The 13,795-nt window shown below is 42.1% G+C and overlaps 1 protein-coding gene across 1 annotated transcript in view; it reads left to right on the forward strand.

Moving 5' to 3' along the window:
* Positions 1-13,795, forward strand: part of SHROOM2 (shroom family member 2) — a 229,110-nt gene that overhangs the window by 190,669 nt on the left and 24,646 nt on the right. Inside the window, exon 7 of the mRNA XM_089683832.1 lies at positions 3,528-3,699. Within this exon, the coding sequence (XP_089539958.1) occupies positions 3,528-3,699 (172 nt within the window). The remainder of the gene's footprint in view (positions 1-3,527; positions 3,700-13,795) is intronic.

Consider the following 13,795-nt stretch of genomic DNA (forward strand, 5'->3'; position numbering starts at 1 on the left):
GTATAGGGATGTGTCTCCAAACTTCCCCTTATGTAGGGGTACGAGGCAGGGTTGTCCCCTTTTTCCTCTTCTGTTTGCCCTGGCCATTGAACCTTTGGCTCTGGTGATTCGATAGACAGCAGCGATAAGGGGCATCCGGGTTGGTTTGCTGGAGGAGAAAATCTCCTTGTATGCAGATAATGCACTGGTATATTTGGATGGCTCTGTGGAGTCATTTTCTGGTCTGATGTGCGTGGTGGAGGAGTTTGGGGAGGTGTCAGGCCTTCAGGTTGGTTGGGACGAGACTTTAGCTTTTCCTATAGGCCCCATGGTTCCCTATGATTTTTTATCTACTTCTAAATTACAACTTGCGACCCAATTTCACTATCTAGGTGTTCAAATTCACTCTGATCGCACTAACTTTGAATCTTTTAATGTTATACCCCTTGTTACACATATGGAAACTAGACTCCATACCTGGGCTACGTTACCCCTTAATTTAAATGGAAAGATTAACATTTTCAAGATGATATATTTACCCAAATTTGTATATGTATTTAGGGCCTCTCCAATTTTTTTCCCTAGAAAATTATTTTAAAAAATTGACTCCATTTTGACTTCTTTCCTTTGGAATGGATCACAGCTGCGAGTGGCTAGGTCCTCGCTTCAGGCATCTAAGGAGGATGGGAGCTTGGCGTGCCCTAAGCTCCGCAACTATTTTATTGCCTCCCAACTTGCCTGTGTATGCTTTGTTTAATGACACCCCTCCCGCCTCCTCCACCATTCTCCTGTCTGCCCAGTATGGTTCTGCAGCCTCTCTTCAGGACACTCTTCATAGGTCTGTTGTTTCCCGGTGCTCCCACCATTCTCAGATAGATACTAGCTGGCTGGCCCGGAGGGAGGGGGGTAAGGTGTTATCCCTATCTGCTTGGTTGTCCCCACAAACTCCCCTGTGGCACAACCCTTATATCCCCGAGCTTCTAGGTCACCCAGACTCATGTTGGTGGAGTCGTCTTGGTGTTACTCATCTCTCACATGCTTTTATAGATGGTTGCTTTCTATCTTTTAATGACCTAAACACCTGGTATAAGACCCTCGAACTTTTGGAATTGTCCCTGGAAATGTTGTTAGAACCAGATATTGCTAAGCTGGTCACTACCTTTTATTCCCGTCTCCAGGAAGCCAGGACTCTCCCTTTTCATATTGTTCATAATTAAGTGGAAGGCGGGGCTTCATGTGGTGCTTGAAGAGGGTTGGGAGGAGATGGCAGAGGTTTGTTTCCAATATCTCATCAGCACTGCTGATAGGTTTACTCAGTTCAAGTTCATCCATCTTCATTACACCCCAGCTAGGTTGGCCCGTATGGGCTTTGGGTCTGCAGCCTCTTGCCCTCATCGTGGCCTTGGGGGTGCGGATCTGTTGCACATGTTTTGGGCATGTCCAGCTCTTGCTTCATACTGGCAGGACCTCTTTACATTTGTGGATAATACTCTACATTTGCCGGTTCCTTATACACCAGAAGTTGATATTTTGAATGATTTTGTACCTCAAACTCAGCCTAGAATATTAATATGTATGCTTCTGTTTTATGCTAGAAAACTTGTCTTGCTAAATTGGAAAAAGTGCTAATCCGCCCTCTATACAGAGATTCTATTGTATGGGTAATTTTGATCTGCCTAAATATAAGATGATCTACAAAGGTCGGACTTGCCCTAAAAAGTATACGAAAATATGGCAACCCTGGCTGGACATATCAGACTCTTTCTGGGGGGATATTCCACTATTGCAGGGTTCTACAACTTGAGAGTTTTTTTTTCTGCGCTACTGCTGTTTTGGCTATGGACTTTTTATCTCTCCTGTTGTCAATGAGGAATAGGTTGCGCATGTGTGTTTGCTTTTGGTTCCTCTATTCACAAGGGAATGTTTCTATATGTAACTGACACCATTCTTTTAGGTGGGCTCAGGGTAGCACCTGGCAACAACCTGTTTACTGCTTTTGCCCATTTTTATGTAACCTTTACTCTGATGTTCTCAGTTTGGGGCTCTTGTTGTTTTTTTTTTTTCTTTGCTCATTGTAAATGGTTGATGAAAGCAAACTAAACATATAAATCCTGTATAATAATAATAAGCACCTTTATAACAAAAAAAGTTTTTCCTGTGCATGTCCTTGCTGGCGAGATTCACCCCTCCTTCCTGTGTGGAACTCAAAAAATTCTAAGTTGTCATCAGAGGAAAAGGTGGGGAAAAAACATCCAATGGGGACAGTTATTCCTGTGACAACTCTCCAAGGTTTTCTTATCTTCTTTTGCATCTTCCGGACAGGAAGTGAAAGGACATATCCCCAGCGGACATAAGCGGCATGAAGTAAGCCAATAGTGGTTTTAAAGTGGATCTAAAGCTAAAGGGTTTTTTTTATCCTTAACTCATTCCCTGCATTAAAGCAAAACTTCACTCTCTCAGTCACCAAGGACTTTTTAATCCTTAATCTGCTGGCATTAGTAAATATATAGGACAGTATATCATATTTACTTGGTTTACTTTTTTTACATTCCTTCAGTTACTTCCTGGTTTCCAGGCCTAGGCAAATGATGTCATATATCACAGCAGTCTTCAGGAGGGGAGGGAAATTATCAGCTCAGCCAAAGCTAAGGGTAGATGAATTCCAGGAAGTAAATGCTACATGAATCAGCTGCCCTTACTCAAGATGGCCACTGCTAGAAATGCCAGGGGGTGTTTTTCAAAATGATTTCTTGGCAGAATAAACCATGGAGACATGGACGGATGGGGGAGTTTGCTCTGAATATTAACAATTAATTAAATAGCATTTTTGGTGTGTGGTGCTCAGATGCAGTGCAGTTCCACTTTAAAGTTAAACAATTTGCTACTTGTGCCCCATTTTCCCCCTTAACATTTTCCTGAGTCCTGTATCGATCCAGCACTGTGAGTCTCTCCTCTCTCTGTCTCTTCTTACAGGATGTTTGTGCAGCAGCGGGATCCATTGGATCCTGTTGCTGTCAGTCAAATACTGTGAGCAGAAAGCGGAAAGTGGGGCTGAGCCAGGCTGTGTGTGTCTATAGACACACACAGCCTGGCTCAGGAGCAAGCCTGTGCGTCTGTCTTCATGGCAAGCGGCTTGCTATGGTGGCAGACACAAAAGAGCAGCAGAGAGTGCCAGCGGTGGACCCCAGAAGAGGAGGAAGGGGCTGTTGTTTAATACCATTCCACAGAGCAGGTGAGCATAACGTTTATCATTTTAATTAACAATGAATTTAGAAATGCTTCAACTCTTCTCCACTCCTAAAACTAACATAAAAGATTGTTGGTTCACATATTTGTTAAAAGCATCTCTATATCCTCTGTGGATCTCAGCAGATGTTTGTCACAGAAATAATGCAGGGGTAGGTTTTTGATTCCACCTTTTAGTGAAATTTAATAGATAACAGCCAATTGGTTTGTCTCAGTTACAGTTGATCATTACTTAATAGTCAGAAATGGTATAATACCTGTCCATTATCCATTTTATAATGGTGTATTATGTTATTCTACAGAAAAGAAGACCAGAATATGGCTGCAGCAATCTCTTTGACGACCAGTTCTACATACTACAGCACCTCCGCACCAAAAGCCGAGCTTCTCATTAAAATGAAAGATATGCAAGAGCAGCAGCCCATTGAGGAGAGTTCTGAGGAAGAGCTGGACCACAACTTATATGAAAAAAAGGTAACCAAACCCATCTTCCTATCTTCTCATGAACCTACAGAAAGTTGTTGGATAAGCAGATCATGTCATCATGGGGACAACATCAGTTCCAGTTCACAACTAAATAACACTGTTGAGCTGTATTTACATGGCTACATATTGAACCCTAATGCAGTGTCTAAAAAATCCAGAACTTTTCTTTAAAAAATAAACAGATGTTTGTAGGGTCCGCATACTTGGAACCTTTATGTTACCAGTCTTCCTTCTTGGCATCTTGAAGGAGATGAGAACCAGGAGAAGAAATCTGCTGACTTATTACAACAGTGACAGTCAGCCATTGTGAAGTTGTGTAGGTGTGGAATTAGACATAACTTTTTTAGGGTTTCAGGTCCTTAGCTGCACATTGCATGCAAAGTGAGCAAAAGCAGTCATCGACTATAGAGTCCTTTCATATGAGTGGTCTGATCAGGTCTCCCTGATCAGTGTTAGTTTATGGGCGGGCAGGTGTAAGGGGACTTCTAGGTGCAAAAAGAAAAGGAAAAGGTTTTGAACTAAGTATGAAAGATTCGAGATTATAGGATGTATTTGGATGTACGTCTGTATACATCCGCCTGCCTATAGACCTAACGTGTGTCTGTTTGCCTCCGATCACAAGCTAGAGAAAAAAACTGAACGGACACAGATGACACAAGAAACGACCTCTATTCTGACAGCTTCGGTTCAGCAGGGGGTTAGTGCACAGATCCCCTGCTGATCAGAACAGATGATCTCCTAGATTGTAAGCTCCCAGGATCAGGCCCTCCTATCCCTCTTGTATTGAACTGTATTGTTGCTGTATTGTCTCCCTTTATATTATAAAGCACTGAGCAAACTGTTGGCGCTATATAAATCCTGTATAATAATAATAATAATAATGATGATGTTTGAAAGAATACCTTGGCTCCATTCACAGCAGCCACTGTGTTATCAGTGTGATCAGTGCAATGCAGGTGCGCAAATCCCGGTGCATTGAACTAGTCACTTTTTTATGTTACACAAAATGTATTGACCTGTCAGCCAGTGTTTGGTGAATGCACTGCGCTGGAATTAGTCCAGCCAGCTGTACTCCTTTTTTTTTTTTTTTTTAGCAAATTCCACCACCACCACAATGCGGTGGTGTGAACCAGCCACACCAGATAAAAGGTAATTGCCTTGTCTTGCAGTGCAGGTGTGGTGGAACTTTGCTGGAATGGTTAGTTCAACGCAGTCCCACCACACCTGGTGTGAATGATCTTTCAGTGATTTCCACAGCTTCTTATTTTAAAACTAATTGTCTTTTTATAGTCTAGAAATCTACAACATGTATTTTGAAACTGTATACACTGCAAAGCTTACTGCATATCCTTACCTGCTTCTGTTCTGTTGATATTGAAAAAGGCCATTGCAGTGCTATTGCTGAAAAAAGTGGGAGAATCTACCAACTTTAATCACATGACCAATACCAGTGTATGAAGAAACATAGCACCTTTGCATCACTGTTTGTTTTCATCTGAATAAAGATGAATCTGCTTGAACATGGATGCCTGTTGCTTTTAAAGCCCTGAACACATTGGGAAAAGCTGTGCAAATATTCAACTGATAAAGATCTCTTTCTACACACAGCTGAACAGTAGTCCAACTAAAGAATGCCAGCATAGAATAGTATTTCCCCAAGTTTTACTAGTGGTATCGGGCATAATTTCGTAACTAAAGGAGCACTGCTAGAAACAGTGCAAGAACACATTTAACACTGTAAAAACATGTAAAACTGTAATTAACTTTTTTTTTGCCCTATCAGACCAAGCTTGCCCTTATCTGAGTGACGATAGGAACGCTTATGGGATGTTATATCAAGCATATCTGATGTCAGAAAATCTCTGTCTGACCTGAGTGATCCCTTCTGCTTTTTACAGAGGGGAAGGAAGGTATTAGCAAAAGGGACTCAATTCACAAAACTTTAAACCCTAAGAGCTTGTTCACACAGGTGTCCAGGGTGCAGTAAACACAGGCAGTTGACCCACGGTTTCAGCACCCCCCCCCCCTCCTTCCCGGCTGCCCACCTACATGCAGCAATTCAACTGCACAGGCCTATACCCATGCCCAAGCAGATATGAAGCACCATTGGTCAGGCAGTGCAACCGCCAAGCGTGACCTATTCAAATAGATTGGGCTGCTTGGCAACCAAATACAGTGTGTGCAGTTGTGGTGTAGTGGGTCAGCGTTTTGAGGGTTAAAGCAGGCTGTGAAAAGGGGACATATCACCTCCTGATCACCAGTTAAATGCCTCTGAAAAACAATCTGGATTAAGAGCTGAAAGAACTGCCACATGTGTCAATGAGCCCTAAGACACCATGCTTTCAGCCATGTGGCTGGATTTGTCAAACCTCATTGGACTCCACTAAAATGAACTGTTATTTAAAAAAAAAAAAAAAAAGATTCCTTATCCTGGGATTTTAGCTTAATGAATTGAGCCTAAGGTATGCAATAATTTACTGTTCATTTTTTTTTCTTAGAAAACGGTTTAAGCAGAAAAGTCTGTCCGCTGCCATCACGCTGCAGAGAGGAACACTTGTTTTTTTGTGTGAAACCAGTGGTCTTTCTGCAAAGGTTCAACATTTCCCCCTGCTAAATCAGACCCATACCTCTGCAAACAGTAAAAATCATGTTCCCTGCTGATTGGAGAACTAATTAACTCTGACTCAACAGTGTCTTACAATAGCCATTTAATGCTGTAGAACACCAGCCTGTCTGGACACTGTGGGCACTATTTCAAAAGGTGTGTTGTAAATGAAATTCGCAACTCTTACTTAAAGATGACCTGTATGTTGGATTTATTGGGTCTTTAGAGACAACAAATCACAAACCTGGACAATTTAAACCTTTAAATGAAGTGTTGCAGAAGCAGGTATACCGGAAGGGTGTGTGGTATGAATTTGGGTATGGAAAAAAAAGTATAGGTACCCTCCAGTGAAAACCACATGTTAAAGTGACCAGTAGATTCAGAGATATGGGGAGCCAAAGTCATATATACCGTAAATATGACATAAGATTACACTTGTAAATTCCTTTGTAAATCTACCTTCAAACCAACCAGCAGGTGGAGCTCTAGTCTTCTTTTTCAAGTATTCAGCTACTTCTGTTTTTCAGGTTGGCTAAAAAGAAAGTTCATTGTTTACAGACCTGAAATGAGTTCTCACAGTAGACAGCTATGTTGGGATGTTAGGACAAAGGGACCTTTAAGGCAAACTTCCCAATAAATAACCACTTCGTGAGCAATGCACTGCAGCAGATTAGCCTTTTATTTTTCAGATTGGAGCCACTGCTCTGCATCCTATGAGACAAACATTGAGAAATTAAACCTCTAGATTACACTGTAGATAACGTATTTCAACACACCTTTTCTGTTTCTGTCTGTTGCAAAACCAGAGTCTGGAAATCTATGTTAAATTACATGTATAGGCAGTGCATATAAAGACATTTGTGAATTCAGCTTTAAAGTACATGTATAGGCAGTGCCTATAAACATGGGCGCTGGGCAAGAATACTAATAGCGCACACATCCCTTGGGGGGACTAGTTTGTATTGGAGGCTTGTGGGAGACATGAAACTCTGGTATGGCTATGCCAATCAACTGAATTATGTGGATTTGTGGCAGTAATAGGCTGATGTGAATTGAGAAGCACTTCTGTAGTAATGTCAGCTCTCTAAAGGATGTGCTGCAAAAAGGGCACTGTGGTATGAACGTAGGGATGTAAGAGGAAGAAAGCACTAGCTGTTTTAGGGCACATGCACACTTGAGCTCAAAAACGCTGCTTTTACAGACGTGTTTTTTTTTTTTCCTTTTTCCTCTCCCTCTAAACACCCTTCCATACTATCCTATGTATCTATGTACACTATAGGCATTTAGAGGAGTTTAGCAACAGAGAAAAAATCCTATGAAAGTAGTGTTCGGGAGCGGAGTTTGTGACAATAAAAATGCTCAAAAGCTCCTAAACGCTCGTAAATGTGTGTTAACGCTAGGTGTTTATGGGCATTTACGCATTAATACATGGTAAAGGCCAGAATAAATTTAATATTCTGGCCAATAGAATGCATTAACACCAGACAATTGAGCGCATGCAAAAGGGCCTGTGTTTTTCTGCTACTAAAAAGGAATGGCATCATAGAGAATGGAGTGTGCATATGGCCTTATAAAAGTAACTTGGAGAAATATACTAGTAAAAGGAAAAAGTAGATTTTGCCTGGAAACAAACTTTAAGGCATACACAAAAAATAACTACCATACATGCTGAAGATGTTGTAAGTGTTGTTATTGAAGCCACGGGAGATTTTTGATACCAGTTAAAATATTTAACCTAATTTGTGGCACACAAAGAGGAGAAATTTTCAAGATGTTGTCATCTTTCTTAATATTCCTTTCCAAACTATTCCAAGTTTTTATGTTAAGTATAATACGTGTCACATCCATGTTTCAGTACTGGGTATTCCGTAGCAATAAATTTCTATTAAATTATGGGATCACATTTTATGTGTTCTGCTAAAAATATACTGAGCTAGATGAGAGATGAAGCTCTAACTTTAATACAGATCACAAGCTAGACTTTCCATGGCTCCAATTTTAGATAAATTAGGTGTTTTTAAGTTTCCAAAGGTTCAGTTTTAATTAATAGCAAAATGTTGGCTTAACTTTCCATTATGGAGGGATCATTTGCTTTTTTAGTATGATGAAATTCTGAGTTTTCCAGACACCCTGGGTCAAAAGTATCTGCCTTTGGTGAAGAGTAAATGATTGAAGATAATCACCGCTCAAGGCTGGTCTCCACCTGTATCACCTCCACTGCACACTAGCAGGTGCTGTCCCTGTTCATAACAGTTATCATGGTAGAGAAGAAAAAACAGTCGGCCGCACATCCAATTAAATCACCTTTATTTGGACATATTCAAAATAGACACTCAACAGTGTACAAAAGAGGGAACATAGCACTCCAGCGAACGCATTTCACGCTACCATCAGCGTCTAATCATAGCTGATACTGAAATGTTCACACAAGTATATATATACACATACTTGCACAGATTCTCCTAATGGTCTCTTCATTGTAAGCAATCTCGTGTGAAACAATGAGACACAGATATCGACAAATATTGGTAATCGGCTGTGTCTCTGAACCCAAAGAAAAAAATAGAATAAAACCAATGACACAGTATAAAGTATCTCATATGTAAGTAAATTATGTACATTAGCTACATGAACACACTGCATAGGAATATGGAATACCATTATTCATGTATATTCATAACTTACTATATGCCCATACCATAATACCCTAAATGGGTGTCAGCACCAGGGCCGGATCTAGCCTGTCTAATGTGAGGGGTACAGTAAAAAATGCCAGTGGGGCAGAGGATGGGTGGTCAGCAGGGCAGTGTACAGAGGGTCAGCAGGGCAAAGGATAGGGTCAGCAGTTTGTAGAGAAGAGGTCAGTAGTAAGTGACACAGAGTTCAGGGGTCAGGTGTAAGTGACGCAGAGTTTAGGGGGTCAGTAGTAGGTGACACAGAGCACTGATTTTGAAGGAAAATAAAAATTGCATAATGTATGGCTTGCCTAAGAGTAGCCAAACAATTGCATAGAAGTAAAGGGTTAAATTAAAGTAAATTTTCTCACCTGATAATAGAACAGGGCCCTCTGTTTCCTCTTGTACCAAATTGTATTGGAACTGTAATGTGTACCTTCATTTTGTAAAGCACTGCCTAAATTGTTGGCGCTATATAAATCCTGTATAATAATAACCTTCAGTGTGCACAGCCTTATTTACTGTTCAGCTGATTGTGTACCTCCACATCCACTCTATACCGCTCAGCTGATTGTGTACCTCCACATCCACTCTATACCGCTCAGCTGATTGTGTACCTCCACATCCACTCTATACCGCTCAGCTGATTGTGTACCTCCACATCCACTCTATACCGCTCAGCTGATTGTGTACCTCCACATCCACTCCATACCGCTCAGCTGATTGTGTACTTCCACATCCACTCTATACCGCTCAGCTGATTGTGTACCTCCACATCCACTCTATACCGCTCAGCTGATTGTGTACTTCCACATCCACTCTATACCGCTCAGCTGATTGTGTACCTCCACATCCACTCTATACCGCTCAGCTGATTGTGTACCTCCACATCCACTCTATATTGCTCAGCTGATTGTGTACCTCCACATCCACTCCACACTGCTCAGCTGATTGTGTACCTCCACATCCACTCTATACCGCTCAGCTGATGGGTGTACCTCCACATCCACTCTATACCGCTCAGCTGATTGTGTACCTCCACATCCACTCTATACCGCTCAGCTGATTGTGTACCTCCACATCCACTCTATACCGCTCAGCTGATTGTGTACCTCCACATCCACTCCATACCGCTCAGCTGATTGTGTACTTCCACATCCACTCTATACCGCTCAGCTGATTGTGTACCTCCACATCCACTATATACTGCTCAGCTGATTGTGTACCTCCACATCCACTTTATACCGCTCAGCTGATTGTGTACCTCCACATCCACTCTATACTACTCAGCTGATTGTGTACCTCCACATCCACTCTATACCGCTCAGCTGATTGTGTACCTCCACATCCACTCCATACCGCTCAGCTGATTGTGTACTTCCACATCCACTCTATACCGCTCAGCTGATTGTGTACCTCCACATCCACTCTATACTGCTCAGCTGATTGTGTACCTCCACATCCACTCTATACCGCTCAGCTGATTGTGTACCTCCACATCCACTCCACACTGCTCAGCTGATTGTGTACCTCCACATCCACTCTATACCACTCAGCTGATTGTGTACCTCCACATCCACTCTATACCGCTCAGCTGATTGTGTACCTCCACATCCACTCTATACCGCTCAGCTGATTGTGTACCTCCACATCCACTCTATACTGCTCAGCTGATTGTGTACCTCCACATCCACTCTATACTGCTCAGCTGATTGTGTACCTCCACATCCACTCCACACTGCTCAGCTGATTGTGTACCTCCACATCCACTCCATACCGCTCAGCTGATTGTGTACCTCCACATCCACTCTATACTGCTCAGCTGATTGTGTACCTCCACATCCACTCCACACTGCTCAGCTGATTGTGTACCTCCACATCCACTCCATACCGCTCAGCTGATTGTGTACCTCCACATCCACTCTATACTGCTCAGCTGATTGTGTACCTCCACATCCACTCCACACTGCTCAGCTGATTGTGTACCTCCTCATCCACTCTATACTGTTCAGCTGATTGTGTACCTCCACATCCACTCTATACTGACAGGTCCGGCAATTAGGCATGAACGATCAGTGCACATTTCAGCTCAGCTTTATTTACTGCTGAGCTGACTGTCAGTGTGCAGCCATCGTTCAGTATAGAGTGTAGGTGGAAATACACGATCAGTCTGGCAGTAAATCAGACTGTGTGCAGAGAAAGTTCCTATGATCAGGGGAGAAGATTTCCTTTAATTCCACACTGTATTCTGTGTCTTCTTTTACAAGGAGGCGAGAACTCCTGGAGCTCTCAATGGGGCCCTGCCTCTATGCAGTGCACCTTCCTTGTCACTTTCCTGGAAGAAGTAGTTAGCGGCTGGGCACAATGTCCTCGGATGGAGGCAGGAGCGGGGGCTGTTTGCTTTGGCTGGGGCAAAACTAAAATCTGGGGGTGCACAACCCCAAACAGCACCCCCCTAGGTCAGGCCATGGTCAACACACTAATAAAACAGACAAGGATAGGAAAACACCAACAACAGGCCTTTGGTGGGCCGATAAAAGCAATCATTTTGAAAATGTCACCAAACATGAGAGAATGGGCTCATTGGTGTAGCTACACAGCATCAGCCATAGTGTAGCAGTATGGAAGCCCTGAAATTTCAAATGACCCTGGATTATTTATGTATGTTATTATTATACAGGATTTATATAGTGCCAACAGTTTGCGCAGCGCTTTACAACATGAGGGCAGAAATTACATTTATAATACAATTCAATACAGGAGGAATCAGAGGGCCCTGCTCACTAGAGCTTACAATCTATTTCCCTTGTATACTGAAAGGCTAGTTGTAAAACCGTTTTTTTCATCCTTAAGGGGCCCTTCTGCGCAAAGCCCAAATCATTTTTTATCTTATTGCAGAACTATACTATACCAGTGGTCATGTAAATTTGAATAGCATAGTTTCCACTTCCCAAACTAATATGCTTTTGTATTCTACCTTCTGTTACATTTTGAAACTTTCAAGCACATCGTTGCCTAGTGCACTTCAGCCTGTTTACCTTCTGCTAGTAGAAGGGATTGAAAGCAAAGGTAAGTATCATCACAGAAGGGAGAATGCAGGGTGGACCTTGGAGGAACCACATCAATCCATGCAGCATTAAGGTTTTTGCTTACATTTCACACCACACTCTGATCCGGTGTGTTTTTGATGCATATTGCTGTGTTCCAGTACAGTACAGAAAAAATTCAGCATGTTCTACTGTTTTTTTCTGCATCACAAACCGACTGGAACTGACTGCACTGGTGTGAACTAGGGCCGTTGGAATACATGGAAAACATTTGGTGCGAACCAGCCCTTATGCTGTGTTCCTTCTATAAAGAGCTGAGTGCTGTGATGTGCACTGAAAGGGGCAGAGAAAAGCTCATGACCTCTGAGATAGGTATCTTGAAGAGATGACAGCAGAGGCCATATAATTACCAGTATTCCGCTGCTGTACACTAACAGGGATACATAAAGGTGCACCCCCTGGGTAAAAACCCGTGCAGCCTAAATTTAGTTGAAAGCGTTTAAAAAGAAAAATCAACCCTAGGGATGTTATTAAAGTTATAATCTATTCAAGTCTATGGGGACACGACAGTTGCACAGACACAGCCCTTTGTCCTGGTTTGATCTCCATGCTCATGTGAATGAAAGCCTAAGGGCCAGTTAACACCATGAATCACACAGGAACAGGCTGTGCTATTCACATGCAATCAGGGTGTAAAGCAGTTTCAGCATTTGAATGGGCTAAAATCACATTGGACCATTCCAAACAAAGTGCATGCACTACATTAAACAAACGCACAGTAACCAGATCACATAGTACTACTGTACCATACGATCCAGTGCAGGCAAATGCACTGCATTTGCAACCTGCATTTGGGGTGTCATTAAGTTAACATTGACGCTGCAGATCCCTATTGCCTTGTATTTCAAACTTGGTGCAGGAAACGCGCACGGAATGCTGGTTTCCCACACCGCAGTCTAGTGTGAACAGGCTGTAAGTGTGTTAGGTAGTTATGTGGGTGATATAGGGTTTTATAAAGCTACATTCACATCGGAGTGCATTGTAACGGCAGGAATCTTCTGATTCCTGCTGCATCTCTGAGCTGCTAGGTGTGTTTGCCTATGACAGGTTACCGGCTGCCACAGCTATTCGCGGCTCTCTGCACAGCCAGCAATTACCTGCTGTGATTTCTGTTGAACGCATTAGAATAATGTAAGAAGCACTAAGGGTGCCACTCCACTTGTGTCTAGAGTTTTCTTTTTTTAATCAGTAGAATAATAGGGTTTGTGCATTTCAAATACTCCACCTTCATCAGGGCTTATATTATTTTGTAGCTGCAGAAGTGCTTGGACTTGAGGAGTTTTGGAAATATTGATACATAACACCAGCTAGTTGCGTTTGAAGCTCTTATACATTTATCTACAGCGGATATGAAAAGTCTACACACCCCTGTTAAAATGTCAGGTTTCTGTGATGTTAAAAAATGAGACAAGGATAAATAATTTCAGAACTTTTTCCACCTTTAATGTAACCTATAAACTGTACAACCCAATTGGAACAACAAACTGAAATATTTTAGGTGGAGGGAAGTAAAAATAAAAAACTAAAATAATATGGTTGCATAAGTGTGCACACCCTTAAACTAATACTTTGTTGAAGTACCTTTTGATTTTATTACAGCACTCAGTCTTTTTGGGTATGAGTCTATCAGCATGGCACATCGTGACTTGGCAATATTTGCCCACTCCTGTGCACAGTCCTTTTCAAATCACCCCATA

Source organism: Staurois parvus, unplaced genomic scaffold (genome assembly GCF_062004578.1).
Source record: "Staurois parvus isolate SC_StPar_1 unplaced genomic scaffold, SC_StPar_1.0 ptg000324l, whole genome shotgun sequence".
Lineage (NCBI taxonomy): Eukaryota > Metazoa > Chordata > Amphibia > Anura > Ranidae > Staurois > Staurois parvus.